We start from the raw sequence: 18898 nt of genomic DNA, 5'->3' as shown, positions 1-18898 counted from the left end.
CGCAGTTCTTAGACACTGCAGTCTGATGAAAAAATCTTTTCACAGCTGTTATTGTATTCCATGTGTACCTGGAATACGTGAGTGTAACTATTTAAAGCTCAACCTTTGTTTAACATAATTTCTGCTTGAAAATCCTATAGAGGATTTTCATTTGGGAAAAAAATATGAGTGGGGTTGAATTTTCTGGACACTTGGGAGAATTGGCTAACATGGAAATGTACCCTATTTCATGAACAGACTCTACTCTGAAATGTAATTGTCTCTTACAAGAGCATACTGGAGGTTGGTTTGGCCTAGTATAACAAAGACAGAAGTGCATAATGCTGTCTTACAAACACGTAGAAGGGAGGGGTAGGTTATAGGCTAAAGGACAATACTGGCAACAAGAAAATATTAGTATAAATTTCTGATGGCTATTTTCCAGCAGTAAAGAGAGGCTTTTAAGCAGATTCCCGTAGTTCTATCTTAAAGTAGAATTTGGCTAGCCGAGGTAGATTTACATTGCAGGGTTAGAAATGAACACAGTAGGCATTCCTGTGCTATCCACAATTTCCCTTCCAGCTCTGTTTTTCATAAAGCATGTCTTTGATTTGGTTGAGTTCTATGCTGAGATGGCAAAACTGCAAGTCAGGATCTAAATGCTTGTTCCACACTTCCTTCCCAGATTATAGGTACTTGATCATGAATGCCACTTTGGGAATACTGTATTTTACTCTCTGCATTGAGTTTTTAAGTAAGATGGGGTTATCTTTTACAGAGAGTCAGGCCACACTCACGTGAACATGCAAAGGACTCAAAAGTCTAGAGAAGGGGATCTTCCTATGGTCATGAACTGCTTTGAGATATGCAATATTAGAAACATTGCTATGCCAGCTTTCTTTCACAAGGCTTGTTGTATAAACAGTGTCTGTATGGGGGGCAGAACTGGTTGGGTTGTGAAAGTTTCTGGAGAACGCGATAGAGAATACTTTCTCATGTGTTGGATGTGCCAATACATGAACAGGGTATGTGATCTGCAGCATGAACAAGGTTTGTGATCTGCAACATGAAGTTGGTGTCTTCCTTAGGTTTGGAGACAGCCTGCCCTAAGAACATGCTGTTTACCTCATAGTACATGTAAACAAGCAGTTTAAACTATCTTGTCACTTGCTGTGTGGTGTGAGTGTCATTAAGGCATTATTAAATAGCTGAAATACTCCAAGTTGAAACCTCAATTTGTTTCTGATGATGTGTTCAGCAATACATCCCTGCCACTGGCAGAATTTGATTGTTCATAAAACTATTGTGTGTATTTTATTTCTAGGCCAAAGCCATTGCATGAAATTCCAGCCTTCTATTGCCCTGACAAGAACAAAGTGAATTTCATTCCGAAAAGTGGCTCTGCTTTCTGTCTTGTCAGCATCCTCAAGCCACTTCTTCCCACACAGGATCTCACACTTAAGGGCACTACACACAGCCTGACTGTCTCCTCCAGCATGACACCTGGTTTGTTACAGCCCATTTCCATGGCCACCTTGACTACAAACACAGATCAAGACAGGATCTCTCGTGGAACAAGCACAGTAATACCACAGTCCTCTCTGCTCCAGCCGTCCGGATGTATTGAGGAAGCTGAAGAATAGGTTTAGATTGTCTTGACACTTTTCTGGGCAACTACTGGGGAAAAAAAAATGGAACCAGTTGACTGGACCTTTCTAATCACACTATTTGCATTGTTTTAACAATTTATGGCACTGCCATAATCAAACTGTTTGTATAATTGACAGTTTGGTAGCACATTGAGGAGTTCAGGAGGATGCAGCAGCTGATGCGCTGTTGCACTTTCTGCTTATAAAGACTATGGTTCTGTTTCTCTCCTGCTTTTTTAAACACTGGTGAAAACAAAGACACTCATAATCCTTTGCCATTCAAAGGACCAGTTGTTGTGATACTGTGTGTCCTTTGACTTTTTTTCTCATTAAAACAAAAATCCCAAGACCAACCAGCTGATCCCATTTACCATTGTAATCTGCAGAGGGAGGGGCAATCAGATGGTTTTGCAAGATGTCTTTTGTATGAAAATGTGTATTTTGTAACAAAAATTTGCCTTTTCTGGTTCGTAGCAGATGGTGTTTCCTGAGGATGATCCCCTCCCCCTCTTTTTTGTTTTTCTTTTGTAGGGAAGGTTCTTTTATACTTGGCTGGTTTACAGCTGATGGGACCAAAGGATTGCTGAATTACTTCTGCAGTCTCAAATTATGTGACCTTGCTGAACAGCCTCAGCTCTAAACAAAACGAGACAAGTTAATACGTTTGAAACTTTTAAAACAGAAGAGTATGCAAAAAAAAAAGGTGTTAGTATATAGTGTACATTTTTTTGATATTGAAAATTTGTGCTTCTGGTAAGTCACATTCTTAAAACACCTTCCTTCACAGAATTCCTACTACTGTTGGCTTATTGACTGGAAAATTGCATTTTAAAGCACTTGCCCCAGTATTGCTCTATTTGTTCATAGAATTTTTGTGCAGAGGTAGGGAAAAAAGATATTGTCCTCTTACTTGGTATTCTTTCTTCCAGAAAATACTTGGCTCTTACAGGCTTGCTTGACTACTTACGAAGTTAGTCAGCCTGAATCATTAATCACTCTTGGTACAAATTTGCTCTGACGTGACTCATCACTGTATTATAGACCCTGGCCACATAGTACTGAAATACCTGTGCATGGTTTCCTCCCTGTTGTCATAGTGGTGTTAGTGTGTCCGTGGAAGGTGATGGTTTGTCAGGCATGATATCTGTTATGCAGAAGTTTACAGCAGCAGATACATTCTCCCTTTTTGACTAGCAACTTAGGTTGGCATGTAAAACAGAGGGGGTTTTTTTTTGATACTTGGTCTGTCCAGCAGTTAACAGTTCCTTTGAAATTACAATAAAAGAGGAAAATGGGGGGGAAAGGCAGTTGCAAACAGAAACTGTTCAGGAACTTCAGTGAGGTTCCTCATGTGTTCCTGGAGTTCATTACTTGGGTTTGAGTAAATACAATATAGATATGCAAAAACCTGCAACGACCTGAATACCAGTGTCAGATCAACTTACAAAGTCGACCTTGCACCTCTTTTACAGAGTTAAATTTGGTAATTTCAAAGCGTCATCCTGGGCAGTCTCTTTCTCTCAGTATTGGTCTGTTACACATGAGCAGTTCTCACTGGCTTCCATAGGCATACCTTTCACAAATCCCTTGCATACTCAGGTCTCCTCATAATGGCAACTATTTAAAGATGATACTGCAAATATAACAGTTTTGTTCAGTGCTTAATATGATCAATTTGCTTGCAAACACTTTGCTTGGGAGCAAAAAACCCTGCATATGTGTGCAGATAATAATCATCGTCTCTATGAACGTTTGCTGTTACGTTAAATCCTCTGTAAGTAACTATTATAGCAGTGTACTTTACTCAGCAAGTGTAAATCGTACTAGAATCTGAAAGTCCTGTGTTTATAGCATAATGAACCCATTCTTACAACATTATGCAAAAAAATAGTAAATGAAAAATGTACCAGGAAGCATTAAAATATTACACCTGTTAAATTAGCAAACAAACAGAATTTGGCTTACTTTCTATCTTCCCCTTGAAAACAGGATTGTTTTGAAGTAACAGTTCTGCTTTGCACTGACACTGTCAGTTAACTGAAGTTGTTCAGGAACAGTTTTAAAATAAGTGGCTTTGTGCATCAAATTTATGTAATTTTGCCAGTTGATAATTCTTTTCTAGGCTTTGTGGATATTAATTAGTTTCTTCTGAAACACTACAGTGCAATTTGAAGTCTAAAATTTACTGCTTTAGGTAGGTTTTTTTTAAACCTGATGTGACTGAATTCAGATCATATTCAGGTGAAGGAAGTGCTTCTGAGTCTGTTTTCTATTTCTGTAACAGTAGCGTGTAAAGAACTTTTCCATCATTGCCAAACTGCCTAGTGCTTTATTAGGAGATCTTAACTGAATGGTTAAGAACCAAAGGGCTAAAGTTAACAAATAGCCTTTATTACAGCCTTGACACTTAACTGACTTCACCAAAACTGCATTCTGATGTTTGTTTTCATCACAGAGTGACTCTCCCAATAGCGGTGGGCTTTCATACCGTAGGACTTCCTTTTGCACCTGTTGTTGTAGTACTTCAAGTATCTCTTTGGTAGTTTACCTTGTATGTTATTGGACAATGTACTGTATAAATTAGTGAGCTGCTCTGATAAAAACCAAATGCAAATGTGTCAAGTTTTTGCTTTTTGTAAAGAAAAAAAAACCACAAAAAAAGCAACTGCATTCAGGACAACATTCAGTCTTTTTTATATGCGGGACAACTCTACTATTGCTTGGCAGCTGGACTTTATTATGAATCCACACTAAAGACTCAGAATTAAGAAAATATGACAGCTTTGTTCTGAGACCATCTTTGACATGTGTGCAGACAAAAAATTAGCCTTAAACTTTTTATGTGCTGTCTTGTGCCATAGCATAGCTGTTAGATAAAGTATTTAAATCTATTTCAAATAGCTTTGAGAGCGCATGGAGCTTTTTAAAAATTCTTTTATGTATAGAGTGGGATATCCATTTTTTGGAGGAGCTGACCTTGCATTGCTCAAGCAGAGTTTTACTGAAAGAGTCTAAATTCTTTTGGCATACTTAAAATCCTAACTATGCATAGACCTAGTCAGTTCCTTGATTGCCTAGTTTTTAGCTTAAGAAAAAGTCAAGGTCTATTTTTATGCACAACTTGACACACTTGATATTCTTGTTTTCTTGGTATTTTACACTTCTAGTCACACTTAAAGGCTGGTAGCAGTGTTCAGTAAGAGTGACAGTTGATTTTGAGATATACTAGATGATGATACTCCAGTTATAAATTCTACTTAAGTCACAAGGAAGGAGTTCATTGTAACGAAGTCCGTGGTGACAGCTATGATTATTGGAATCCTTTTTTCAAAAACTCAAGGCACGAGGGAAGAGGACTTCTTTGTTGAAGTTTGACCTGCATCAGCTATTCTTTACTTGCTTGGTGCCATAATCCTGTAGCATTTAAGTTCTTGGAAAAGTAACAGATAATGCTTGAGTACATACATCTTGGAAAGAAATTCTTGGTTTCGGGTACATATCCCAAGTGAGGAAAAAAGGGAGTGAAAATTAAATATTGCATACTGTGGAAGTAAATGCTTGCTGTGTTTGACTTACATGAAGCAATAGCAACTCTTTAAAAGTGTGTTTAGTCTCAGGGCTATTTTTTGATTTGTTCTAAAATACAATTTCCTGGAATTCAGAGTCTGAGACTTTTGGAAAACACTGAAGCTGAGCCTTTTGGGAAGAAGAAAACAAAGTCATATCCATTAACCTTTCTTCTGCCTCGGGCCTAACTTATTGTTGCTTATTGAGTTTGATAGAATTCAGTGTTACAGCAATAATTCCTTGCTGGAGTTCTATCTGTTCTCTCCCTGCCATCTCTGAAATGCTGCCCAATGTCTTCCCAGTAACTGGGTGCCAGAGATGTCCATATTTCTTTGCTGAATGTTTTCTTGCTGAGTACCTGACAACTTCTCCATGAAGCGAGGGGGCAAAGGAGGATGCATAGGAAGTCACCAGAAACTTTCAGTTACAGAGATCATTTCTGCAGGGTGGCTTCTGGGGTGTCTGGATTTCCATTTGACTCACTGTGTGCACACACACATACAGTCTGCATAGGTCTGCTGCTTTTGTCTGTATGGTTTGAGGCAGGGCTGGTATTTATGAGAACCTTTTATTATTTTTTTCCTATGTACAGACTTGCAGACCTGTTCTCTTGTAGAACTGATGCACCCTTACACGTATCTCCAAAGCAGAGGTTGTGCATTTTTATTTCTTGCTCTCGTGAGGTTAATATAGCCTGCAAAGAAGACATAAAAGCACCAAACACTTGAGAATATCAGGACTGTGCTTCTTCATATAATTCCATAGTTTAAGTGTATGCCCTTCATAAAATGTCATAGTTAAAAGATGTCATTGTGGTTTAGACTCAAACCAGCTTGGTATGTATTAAAACAAAAATATTGGCTCTTAGAAAAGGCAATAGAAGGTGTGTCCTTCCTAACCTAGGGAGGTGAAAAACACTGGGGAACAACTGGTTTTATTGTAATCAAAGGGTTCTTATGGAATTATTTTTCTAAATATGGGTATACAGGAAAACAAAATGACCACTCATTGCAAGATGTACCTGTGTATTTTCTTGATGTGGCATTGTGAGCATTCAGAACTCTGAAACTCAGTTCTGCTCTTAGAGTTTTGTTTATACAAAGAATGACCTAGGGTGCATTGTTTTGAAACTGTTACTGTGTGCGTCAAGTCAAGTGGGGAGAGGATGTTAACTGTTCACAAGTGTTTTGTGAAATTCTGGTCCTGTACTCCAACTGAACCACAACAGTCTCTTTCTGAATGCTCCGAGTGTTAATGGAGTCCTGTTACTGCTTGCTTTATTTTGTTGCATGTCATCACCAAATACTGAAGGTGTGGTCTTTGTTTCATAGTTCTTCATTGGGATTTGTATTTGACTACAGAGACTTCTGTAGTGTTGACAGGTCTATCTGAATAGCAGAAGAGGACTTGGCCTGATAACACTGCAAGTTAACTTCTTGTGAAACAAATCTCTTTGGAAAATCTAATAAGTTAAAAAAAAAGAAAACAAACCCCTTCTGAACACATGGTCCGTCCTAATTGTCAATGTACTGATAGGTAAGAACATAGCTTGGCTTCATTCTAAATTATTTCATTTACTGAAATGTGCAATTTTTGAGGGTAGCAGTCAAGGGATGTTCAAAACTGCCATTAGATTTGCCTTTGTATGAAATTGGCTGATATGTTTTCCTCTGTTACACTGTGATAACTTGTGGAGATGTTCTTGCATATGTTGTTACTTGTTGCATGTAAAGCAATTTTTGTAAGCAAGAGGAATTCCAGGGATGTTCTGCAAAAAAAGGGCCTATTCTGAGGTGATGTACACTGTTGTAAAACTGGAGCAGCTCAACTAATTTCAATGGAATTCTTGATTTACACTAGTCTTTTTGCTATGTGTAGTTATGCCAGTACAATTTTGCACAATGTTATTTGAATATTGCGTTCTGACTTGTGAACTGTTTCTACTGAAAACAGTGAAAATTTTACAAACTGCAATAGCGGAATGTTTTTGGCATTTATTTTTTTTTGCCTAAAATAAAAAGTTGTCACTTCGAGCTGTGGGCTAATCTTGGATTTATTTTTAGTAGCGAGCGGTTTTTGTGTTCTGACAGCCTGAAGATTTGCCTGAGCATTTACCCTGAGGGTAGTAGGCATTTACTTCAAATAAAATAAGCACTTTTAACCCTTTTGGAGGAAATTCATCGGGGTGAAATCTTTGTTCAACTCATACCCTTATTCCTCCAGAGCATCCTCAGAACAACCCTGAAAGCTCCTTTCCCTGTCTTCATCTGCAGAACGTTTGGTCAGTTCCTGAGCACTCTACAATTCCACTATTAGGGGAAGATGCCACAAGTCCTAGGCTTTGGGAACAGAAGGATTCAGCAGGTGTTCTGGGAGTGAAGGTATGAGAACAGGACTGAGGAAAAAACCCTGGATTCCTGCTGGTAGGTTCATACTGCTGTTCAGTAGAATGCAACTGCTGAAACCTCCCTGGGATTATTGAAATAGTCTCATGTTCTACATGTTTCTGTGCACTCAAAACAAGCATCTTCATGAGCAGAATTTGGAGCCAGAACTCCTTTAAACTAGAAGTAGTGAACTAGATAAATTATGGTTACTTGCTAGGTCTTATATTAAATTTAAGTCTAATTTGTCTTAAAGGTTGGAGCAATTCCTCTTCTGGAAAATCAGCTATATTTTATTCCAGAATGGAGTGGAAGATTTGCCTTGGAAAAGATTCCTCAAGAGGCATCCTGAGGAATTGATGGATTACTAGTGTGTACCCCTGAAAGCAAGAATGTCTTGTGCTTTTCCATCAGTGGAAAAGCTTGAGCCCATAAATGTGACATCAGTATCAAGCTCCCAGTAGTGTCATTTCACAACCAGAGTCTCTGGGTCAATTTATGCCTAACTCAGAAACCACTTGATTGAAACGTAAAAGGGCAGTCCACAGCTGTTGAGTGGAGCAGAATACAAGGGTCTTTTCTGTATTTGATGCTTTCTCACATTTTATTCTTTTTCACCTGTTCAGTTGACTGTGTATGTTTGCCTATCTCCCTCCAGGTGAACAGGACCTGTTTCTTTATTAAATAGGCTCTGATCACATTCTCCATTAAACTATTTCTTCACCACTGACTACAAATCTAGTGTTTATGGTTTTGTTTATGGGAGGGTGGTTTTACTGTAAATATGTCTGGTGTTTAAAATATCTTTACACCTTGTATTACATACAGATAAACTGCGAGACACATTAGGAAGCCAATGAGGATAATTTCTGAAGACAAAGAGAACTGAAAGAGTAACTCTGGGGTGAGCAATGACAGTTTTCTGATTCTTGATTCATTGTTTTCATGAACTGAGGAACATAACTGCTCATAAACAGCGGCTCATTTTGTTTCTTCAGATTCTGAGAGAGGTAGCCAGGCAGGAGACTGGCTAGGAGGATTTCTCAGGTATCTCAGTTTTATTTCTTACAGTTAGGTCTGACTGTGTAGCAAATTAGTATAGAAGTTGTCAGCTAAGGCTTCTTATCATATTCCCTTGTTGTCCTCTTGGCTCTCCAGCCAGCATTTGGAAATTGTATAAGATGGTCATCTCCCAGACTTTGAGACTTTTCAGATGCTACTTTTTAAAATTATTTCTTCTGTATACTGCATTTACAGAAGCACTGTTCAGCTGCCAGACATGTATTGGTTAAGTGCTGTATAGTGCAGACTTAAGTTAAAATATGATGGAGGAGAAAATTCAGGTGAAGTTCTCCCACACTTAAAATAGACTGGATTCATCACCATTGCATGTACCCTTTTTTCAAGTCTTATTCCTGCCAAACAAGCCTTGTTTGCCTCCTCCTGCACTGTCTGTTTACAGAACTGTTTTGCATAACCCAGGCCATGGCCCTGTGACTGATGCTTGTATTCGTGTAGGAACATGTCTGTGATGAATAGAAATTTCACATTGTGGTGACATTGCTTATAGTAAAGAAAAAATCAGTAGTAGATTAAAACCTAATTACTGCAAGTAAAGTAGAACACTGTTCATTAATTCCTGTACTTATAAGCATGAGTGTGTAACTGCTGTGATTAAGCTGTTGATTAAGAAACTGCACAGTTTGTTGTGGATGCCTTTTCCAACTACAGATGTGTAGGTGCCCATTGTAAACCCTGTTTCACTGTAAACTCCAATTTCGCTGGTGATGGAAATGGCTGTTAGGGAGGTTTCTCTGTTTTGTGGCAGTGAGTGTCCACTGCAAGTTTGTGAACAGTGAGCACTGCCAGAATTCATCTGGCTGTGTGTGTCAGGCAGGCAGGAGGTGAGAATCTGTTCTGTTTGCACTTCATCTTTCCAAATCTCTGAAGTTAATTATAAGTTAGGGCAGAACTTGACCTACAACTCTTGTACTGGCCAAATTAACAAAGAGGCTACATCCTTTGGCCTAGCCCAAATATTTTTTGTGTGGCTTTTGCAAGATTTTAATCATGTCTTTAAAATATTCTTCTGTTGACAGAATTCATAGAAGCACTGTTCAGCTGCAAGATATATTCAAGTACTGTGCAGTGTATATGAAGGGCTACGATAGAATTTGGTTTACATTTACAGTTTTGCAAAATTACCTGTATTTGCTGCAGTTAACATCAGAAAACATTTAACATGAGCTGGGAAACCACAAACTAAGCTGAGCAGTCAGGTAATTATGAGTTACTTCTCTCTTGAGATGAAGTTTTTGTTTCCGTTTTCTGTTTAAATAGAGAGGGTTGTTCTAGGGTAGTGGTTTTGGGTTTTTGTTTGTTTGTTTGTTTCTAACATTCTCATCCTTTTGTGAATTGTAGATATTTAATCCTCCATTAAGAAGTTTGTATGGAACAATTCCCTTTCCTCACACAGAAAATTATCTTTTTGTAATGACACGTGATTCAAGTTGTAAGCCATGTCTTTGGCCCATAAAGTTGACCTTCAGGTTTCTGGGATCTGTTTACTAAGTTCCAACAAATTTCTTAAATTAAAACTGCAAGGGGCTGTCCTTGTGTAGCAGCTGCCATCCCAAATCACCAATATCCATCCACATGGTAAGCCAAATACATGCAAAGTGACAGGGCACTTAGATCAGAAGTCACAATATGAGTTGATTTTGGTCTTAAGCTGCAATCTCTGGACAGCATCAAATGCTGCTATTCAAAAACTATAGTTTCACAAATGTGTCTTCAGTTGCATTGCTTGTTTAAAGCTCTATTGCCTACCTGTCTGTCCTTTTCTTTTGTACTACCCTCTGTCGTGCCAGGAATCTCTTTTTAGAGCCACAACCCCTGTCAAAATAACTTCAGAAACCCATTGCTGTGCAGTCAGAAATGCAAGAACTGCTAAAGTCTGCATAAACAAAAAAAAATGTTCTAACTGTGTCCTGCAGTGTAATTCTCCATGGTCCAGGGCTTACTGGAACCCAGAGAGGGTTGATACTGGTTTTGGTGCTGCAAGAAGTTATTTGCAAGTTAAGGCAGAGATTGATCAATCTCATCTCATGAGCAAATTCATGAAAGGGCTGCCTCCTGGCCTAATCTGGGCAGGTGTTTTGTGTGTTTCTTTGGCAATATCAAGATTTCAACTGTGAGAGTCCCAAGCGCCCTCATTTTTGGCATACCGGATCTGTATTTCTAACAGCAATAGAAACAGCACAGAACCTGTGCTCAGTCTCACCTTTATTGCCAAAAAAGGTCCTGTGAAATTGCAGATAGCCAGCAGAACAATTCTAAAGCTTTCAAAGTGTCCAGAGAATTTGTTTTATGTCCCATCCCAGGAGGTGTTCAAGGCCAGTTTGGGCAGCCTGGTCTAGTGAAAGGTGTCCTTGCCCATGGCAGGGGGTTGGAACCAGGTGATCTTTAAGATCCCTTCCAACCCAAGCCATTCCATGATTCTATGAAAAATGAAAAGTCATGGCTTCTTCAGGATTGGGAAATTATATCATCCTCATATCCACTTTTATGTCCCAAATACAGTTGTGCTGTCTCAGAGGTGTGAGTCGTAAGTATGTGATTTCCTTGAAGATAAAACAATTAAAAAGAATCCTTTGTATGCCCTGGAGTATTTTCCTGGAACTAGTATTTGCCTGATAACCCCAGGGATTTTATTTTTAGAAGACCATGGGATAAGAAATAATTAGATAGATCTAGTTTCCGTCCCCGCCTTTTTTTTCCCCTCTCTGATGCATCAGAAATCAAATCCTATCTGCATTGAACCATACCAGCTTAATAGGCTTTCAAACAGCTCCAAAATGTCCCAAACCCAAGGTGTTAGAGACTGATTTTTCTCTCAAAACTCATAGTAGGATCCTTTAACGGTGTTCTCCTTGTCCATTATGCCAGATGATGGTGTATATATTTTTAGCAGGAAGGTAAACTCTCTTTATAATGGTAAAATGAAATTAGTCTTTTTTTAAAGACCACTCTAAATGTTTGCCCATAGTATAACTATCTAAAGATCAAACAGTTCATCTGCTGAATATCCAGTGGCGTCTCGATTTGAAAGGAGATCCAGATCTGCAAAAGACCTGACCCGTGGTGATACAGTTTTGTTCATATTCTAAACAGCTAGAAAAAAATGTTTTTTGTTAAATCCAGTAAGACCTTTTTAAATAATAAAATATTTAAATTGACCTCAGGATATTTCTGTAGGCAAACAAATAGTAACTGAAGTATTTTCTTGTCTCAAAAAGACTGGAAATGCTGGCCTAACTTGAATGGATCGGTGCATGCAATGAAGTGGGAGATTGAGTTGCTTCACAAGTTGAATGCAAATGAAAGTACGTTACAGATCCGCTAGAATTAGGGACTTAATGAAGTAGAAACTCTCGGTGTTTCGTACCAAAAAATATTTCATAATTCAGTTTAGTACACAATCTGCTTAAACCTTTTCTCTATCCCTCATCACGAGTTCGCTACGTGAGACTAAGTACAACCAGTGTCAAATACTGTGTGATAAGAGTGTTTGTGTTACTTTTTTCCCTTCTCTTACTGGCACGTTTTCTGGCAGTGGTGGAACTTAAGAGTGTGCGAAGTACAGAAAAAATTCTCCCCCCGTGCCAGCAGTGTAGTGCTGCTGTCTCACACTGCAGTGTAGTGCTTTCCCTTGGAAATGCAAAACATGGTTGACCTCTGAAAGAGAGAAAAATTAATTTGTGGTAGCTTCTCATATATAGTGGGAACTTAAAAGGACAATAGGACTAGAGGTCACATGTTGATTTATTTTTCCCTTGGAAACTCAGATGTTGTTATTACTTTTGCGGATAACTTTTTGGGAAGTAATTAATTGGATGTCAACTACTAACTTAGGATACTGTAAAATATGAGCTATTTGATTCAGTAAAAGACAAAGGCTACACTGTGGTGGCTAAATTATCATAAACTGCTTTTTCCAGTTGTTTGGATTTTGTCTTTCCTTTGAGCAACTTAAGGAAATAATGTCCCAGTAGATATTATTAACTGCATCAGCTATTATCCTTTTCTGATTTTAGTATAGTGCTGAACATTACATATTTCACATTTCAAAACATGTTCTACAAGACTTACGATTATTGTAAGACTTAGAGATGGTGTTTCTTTTTTGTGCTTTTGGCTGAAGTAGTGATACAGATTTAAGGAACACTGGTTCTGTATTTGTAATACACTTAAAAATGTATTTTCACTGATCTCTTCAATGCTGAAAGAATCAGGACTTCACAAGGGATCCAGATTTCTGGACTATTATTAGGAAATATAGAGAATTGACTACTTGTATTCTTTCAATTTTCTAGTTGCCAATACAACAGAATTTTGCTTCTCTTCCTTTGGTTTTCTAATTGTCTTTACTCCTGCAAAACTGAGCAATGTGTGTAAAGTAGGACAGTGGGATGCAATGTCTTTATGTGTAAACTTATTCAGATAACTGTTTCATAACCTACTTTCAAGAAGAAAAATTAATTTCTATAAGTAATGAAGTTTTCATTTGGTTGCTGCTTGATTTCAATTGACATTTCTTAAACGAGTGCATGTTCCCATTTGAAAGTCCAGGGACTTTGGAAATTTTTTCATACTTTGGAGTAACTGATTCTGCAAGTGGCATAGAAGAAGCTTGTTGGCCGCTATACAGAGGGCAGAGCAAAGTTTTTCCTCTCTGTAGCTGTATTGGAACTTCTAAAGCCATAGTTGACTTGACTCATCCTGACATTGGGTGTGGCTGATGCCTTAATTAGCCAGCTTTTCCTCTCTTTTGCAGAAGATTATTGTGCATGTGCCTGTGACTGGAAAGCATTTGAATATGTATGCTGACATCTTAGGTTGGGTGACTCGGTCTTGCAGGTTGAAACACTCCCCCCTCCTCTTCCTCTTGCAGAGCTGTGGGTGGAAAATGTTAATGATGTTAACATGTTTCAGTACAGAATGGTTGGGTTTTTCAAACCATCTCAGCTAGAGGGGGGGAATAGTTGTTTATATAGAATCTTAGAATATCCTGAGTTGGAAGGGACACACAAGGTTTACTGAAGTCCAACTCCTGGCCCTGCACAGGATCATCCCCCAGAGTCACACCATGTGTCTGAGAGCACTGTCCAAGTGCTTCTTGAACTCTGTCAGGCTTGGTGCTGTGACCACTTCCCTGGGGAGCCTGTTCCAGTGCCCAGCCACCCTCTGGGTGAAGAACCTTTTCTTAATACCCAACCTAAACCTCCCCTGGCTTATCTTTATGCCATTTCCTTGGTTGCTGTCGCTGGTCATCACAGAGAAGAGATCAGTGCCTGCCCCTCCTCTTCCCTTCACAAGGAAATTGTAACTGCAATGAGGTCTCCCCTCAGCCTCCTCTTCTTCAGGCTGAACAAGCAAAATTACCTCAAAATAATGATCCTTCTCAGGTACTTCTAGTTGCTGTCTTCATTAGCCCTAAGGTATATATTTAAACTGAGCTCATGGAAGAGCTGCTCTACCTACCATCTCTTTTGAAGAATAATAGATATGTCAAAAAGTAATTTTGAGTACAGGTATTATAGGCAATTTTATTTTTTTTAATAATTTTTTAAAATCATTTTCTGGGCTTAAGTCTGAGAATCATCAGATGTGCTTATCCACACATTGGAAATTCATGGAATTTCTGTCTTCTGAACGTCTGGAATAACTCCTGAAATAAAAGTAGGCCTGAGATTTTTCAGCTCTCTTTCAGTTTTTTCAGTACTGCCAGAAGGGCTGAAAATTAAAGCCAGGAGGCCAGAAGAAATCCCCAAAGAAATGTGTATGCATCGGGTGGGTCAGCTCCATCATTATTTGTTAAAGAAATAATTACATAAAAGTTAGATGACAAAGTATTTGGAGTAGTATTGTTTAAAGGTTACATCATTCTTGCAAAAATTGGGTGTTTTATTTCAGAAAGTTCCTTTAAAAAGGATAACCAGAGATTTGACTTTGAGTCTCCATTGTTTGTAATATCCTCTTTCAGCATGAAAATATTTTCCGTTCCCATCAGTTTTGTCGGTTTTTTTATTTGGCAAACAAGAATATTTTTCCTGAACTTTGAGTAGAATGAAAAATTGTTATTTTTGTTGGCTTGCAGACATTGTAGCTTCCCCTCCAGTAAGACTGGCAGATTTATTTTTAGAGTTGTTGTACCAATACATGTTTTATACAGTTATTTAGTGAAAGCAGATTAGACAAGCCTAAAGAAAAGGTTTAGTTTAGGCCTTGCTTGCAAGATTTGAGAGTGAGCTATATGTGACAGAGAGAGTAAGGTTCTTTGTATCTGTGAATATGCAGTAAGTTTTACTCCATGGTTACACAGCTATCTGCTTAGTGCTCTTGGCTGTCTCCATCTCCCTGTAATCCAGCTCCAAAGGGACTACTTCTGACATTCCAAACTGCTGAGCAGCTTTCCGACAGCTGCTATTGAAATCTGAATAAAAACAAAACTGTTTTCTTTGCCTTCCTCCCAAATGGGGATCCAAAACAGAGCCAATTTCTTGTGTGTGCCAGCTCTAACCCACTGCTCCATCGCTGGTGTTGGGGTGGTCACCTCTGAGATGCAGCTGTCCCCTGAAAGGACAAAAACCGAGGGTTGGAGTTGCACTTGGAGAGAGGACGAGCAATAAGTCATGGGCTTGCAGTTCTGTGTATAGAGGGCATTTTGGGTGAGGTGGCCCAAGATACACTGCAATCATTCTTTAGCATGTCACTGGACCTGGACCTTAAAATGTAGTATTCAACTCTCTAGAAAAACTATCTTAGGTGCTTCTCAAGTGTTTAGTAACTTTGGTTTTGACTTTCTTGCTCCTTGGAGTTCAGTTAGCCAGGTAAAAGATTAGACACCCTGTAAAATATGTGTTTTCTAAAAAAGTTAAAGAAAGTATATGATAATAAAGCTGCTTCTCCTTTGTCTAAATGGGTATTTCAATCCATTTGGTCTGCATTTTAATAGATACAACAGTCTGGGCACACATTTTGCAAAGATCTCACTTGACTGTAGCTTCTCTGTCCTCTGCCTGCTTCAGTAGCTTGGCCTGCTGAGGCCTTGAAGATGTTTGTAGAATAGAGGGCCTGATGCTGCTGGTCTCTCTTCTCTGTCTCATTGGTGTGAAAACAACTTGCTCCATGAGGGAACTCTCTGCATCAGAAAGTTGCCATGCTGACCTGTGTCATGTGACATGTATCTGATCACATGTGGCAACATTTCTTTCTCTGCTAATCTGCTGTACTGTATGAGGATGAAATTCACTCTTGAAAGCAAGTTCCTTCCTTCCCACCCACCTATGGGATGGGATGGGTCCGGGCACAAGGGAACCAAGAAGGCTCAGGTAGCTAGTGATGTGTGTAAACGGACAAATGGACTGCTCAGTGTGCTTCTGGTATGGCTTTGTCTGCTAAGGCAAGTGTGTTAACTGCTGAGATTTTATGTCAAATGCTGTGCACTTGTGTGTCCTACCTACTCCAGTGTCTGTTGTGACAAAATTTTATTTAATGAGGTTCACCTGAACAGAGTAAGAACAAATAGATTGGAGTGTGCTTGTGATGCAGGTTATGTTGAAGTCTTGGTGATCTACCTGCTGTACAGAGAAGAACCTGTATCTCTTCCATGCTGGTTTTGTTTTTGGCCAACACCAACTGCTTTAGTGGAAATAGCTGTGCTGATATCAAGGAAGAATAACTACTAGGAAGCTATGTAACTGTTTTTTTTAGTTCAGTAGATATTAAGTAATGAACATGCCATCATTTACACACATGACGTAATAGTACCAGGAACACTGAAATTTAAAACTGTTGTAATGTGAAATAAGATACTTATACTCTTATAAAAAAGGTGAACAAAAAATTAAACTAAAGACTGCAAGCTGAAGGAGAAGATTTGAAATTAGTCTTTTTTTAGTTGTGGGGGTTTTTTTCAAGAATTTTGGGAAGCAGCTATTTTCTTTCTAATAAAACATGTACAGAATGTTTATGATTCTTCTGGATTGCAGTTTATTTTTTTGTGCTTGTTGCTTACTAGTATTTCTGGAAATGTCATCTTTCTTCTCTCCACATTCTTCAGTGGGGTTGCTTAAGGGAGACTTCTGTAATGTCTAGGAAAAAATCTTTCTCAAGAAAGAAGGAACACATTGACCTATTGTTCCATCTCTACAATTTATTGATTCTTCCAGTGCAAGATGTGTAATGATAGTGTTCTCTCAAGTATCTACTTGTAAAAATAGTTTCAATAATGTGTTTAGAAACTGTTACCGAAATTCTGGTTATACTTCATTGCACTGGGACTGTTTATATTTCCCCAGGAAGATGAGAATATGCCAAAATTTTGGTCACACTTAACAAGAAGATTCCATTTATAAGTTACAATGCTCTGTAGCCATGTCCTGATTTCATCAGGTTTCTTTTCCTAATTCTATAAAAATAGTTTTATAGATGGAATTTTAGTATACAATATGGCCAAAGAGATTTAAAAGAGGAAAAAGTGAGGGAGAAGGAGAATAAATGTTTCGTACTTCAGTATAGATTGGCAAATGACCTTGAATATGCTGAATGCATTTCAGCTGTTTAGTTTAAATGACCATTTTCCTTTTCTTAAACTTTGCATCTGTAGGAAAGCCACTGTCTTAGCATGAAAGAAATTTACCTCCTTGCAACAGAATGATGTGGATAGAAGTCCACAGGCTGTTCAGGGACTTTGGATATGAGCTGAGCTATTTTGCAGAATCACAGAAAGGTTACTAAGGGAGACAAAGAATTCATTTAACAAATTTAAAGCTGGCTGCTATTTGCATTGTTGTTTAACTGGTTTTACAGTATGTGGATCTCAAACAATTGGCTTCCTCTTTGATTAACCTCAATAAAAAAAAATATGAGATATCTCAGGCTTGGAAAACACAATCTACTCCTAGTCATTTCTTCATAAAGCTTTGCATATTCTAAAATTGGAAAACTCACCACTGAGCATGCACTTCTCATGTCCAGATTCTTGTGCATGTGATTTTTTGATACAAGGATAATTGGAATATTCAAGGACAAATGAGCACAGAATCTCTTGCTTGTAGAAAGACAAGGAATTAGGATTTATGTTGCTTCCCAGAAGTCTTTGCAGAGTTCTTCAGATTTTATTTTTTACGTTGAAATTTTAAAAACTCTAAGTTACTTTGTAACTTTGTTCTCTCTCATTGAAAAAAGCGAGTAAACTGTGCAAGACTGCTGTTCAGGAGTGGTCATTCCAGCAGGCAGACAAAGGCATCAGGTGCTGACCTACCATGGCAAGCTGCGTGCTCAGTTGTGGGGGACTGGGGGAAGGCAGATGAGCAGGAGGGATCTGGAAATGGCAGATACCTGACAGACTGACAGGGAATGTGACAACAGGTACGGGGGCTGCCTTCAAGCAGGTTCACCTTCTGATAGGTGCTCCTTCAGCTTCTCAGACTCTGACTTGGTAACCCTTACTTTCATCTGGGTCTAAACCTATGAAAATTGGAAGATGCAAAAGGAGATCAATCTGACTCTTATTATACCTGCAGCAGTTTCTGATTAGAGAATCTATAAATTTAAAATAACTTAGAATATGTCCCAGTCCTACAGATTTCTATTGTTGTGAGGTTTTTTTGTGCCTGTATGATATGATCACGTTTATTCCAGAGCAACTGACCATCTGTTGGAGAAAAGTGTAGAAATACTGAATGGTAAATGTAACCTCCTCACTTTGGGGAGTGAAACCAACTGAAGAATGCAGGTAATGTACAGTAACCTGGCAGTAGATGTGCAATTGTGACTTTGATTCGTTTTATTTTAGAGTTTTAACTGCGCACTTAGCACATAACTACACTGTCATCCCGGAGGAGAGTGGTTCAGGCAGAAAACAGAGCTAAGTTCTTCTTCACCCTTTGTTTGCTCAGAGAAAGCTCTTAAAAGAGCAACTGCTGGAGAGACAGAAAATGGAAGAGAGACTTCTGAAAGGCAAGTGTCTACATGAGTAGACATTGTTGCAAGGTTCCTCTTATGGTGACTGGTTCGTGGTGCTAAGCACATTCTTCTGTTTTAATAACAAATATGGAGAACAATAGGGTTTTCTTCTCCAGGTGTGGAGGGGATTCTTTTGATTTTGTTTTCTGAGCTCACTCATGAGATACAATAGATATCTTAGTATGTTTTTTAGCTACTGATGACATGTCTTTGCATCCACTTAAGTCCTGGTGAACTTGCTGGCAGTCAGTACTTCCCCTGGAGTAGACAGTACTTGTATGGATGAGT

The 18898-nt window shown here is 38.6% G+C and overlaps 2 protein-coding genes across 3 annotated transcripts in view; both read left to right on the top strand.

Annotated features, from left to right (window-relative positions):
- Positions 1-7228, top strand: part of FAM117B (family with sequence similarity 117 member B) — a 28974-nt gene extending 21746 nt beyond the window's left edge. Inside the window, exons 8-9 of one of the 2 annotated variants that reach the window (XM_051786866.1) lie at positions 1304-1622; positions 2160-7228. In XM_051786866.1, coding sequence (XP_051642826.1) covers positions 1304-1622 — 319 coding nt within the window. In that variant the 3' untranslated portion in view covers positions 2160-7228. Of the gene's footprint in view, positions 1-1303 lie in introns of both variants that reach the window. The other variant, XM_051786867.1, reaches the window with a different exon arrangement.
- A 125-nt stretch (positions 7229-7353) lies between these two features.
- The window catches only part of CARF (calcium responsive transcription factor), a 64137-nt gene continuing 52592 nt past the window's right edge, over positions 7354-18898 (top strand). The window contains exons 1-2 of the mRNA XM_051786853.1: positions 7354-8483; positions 8578-8626. The gene's annotated coding sequence lies outside the window, so the exon portion shown is untranslated. The remainder of the gene's footprint in view (positions 8484-8577; positions 8627-18898) is intronic.

The sequence above is a fragment of the Manacus candei genome, unplaced genomic scaffold (genome assembly GCF_025592945.1).
Source record: "Manacus candei isolate 608988 ecotype Guabito, Panama unplaced genomic scaffold, ASM2559294v1 h1tg000023l, whole genome shotgun sequence".
Taxonomy (NCBI): Eukaryota; Metazoa; Chordata; class Aves; order Passeriformes; family Pipridae; genus Manacus; species Manacus candei.
The sequence above is the reverse complement of the archived record's forward strand: the minus strand, read 5'-3'. Positions and strand labels throughout refer to the sequence as shown.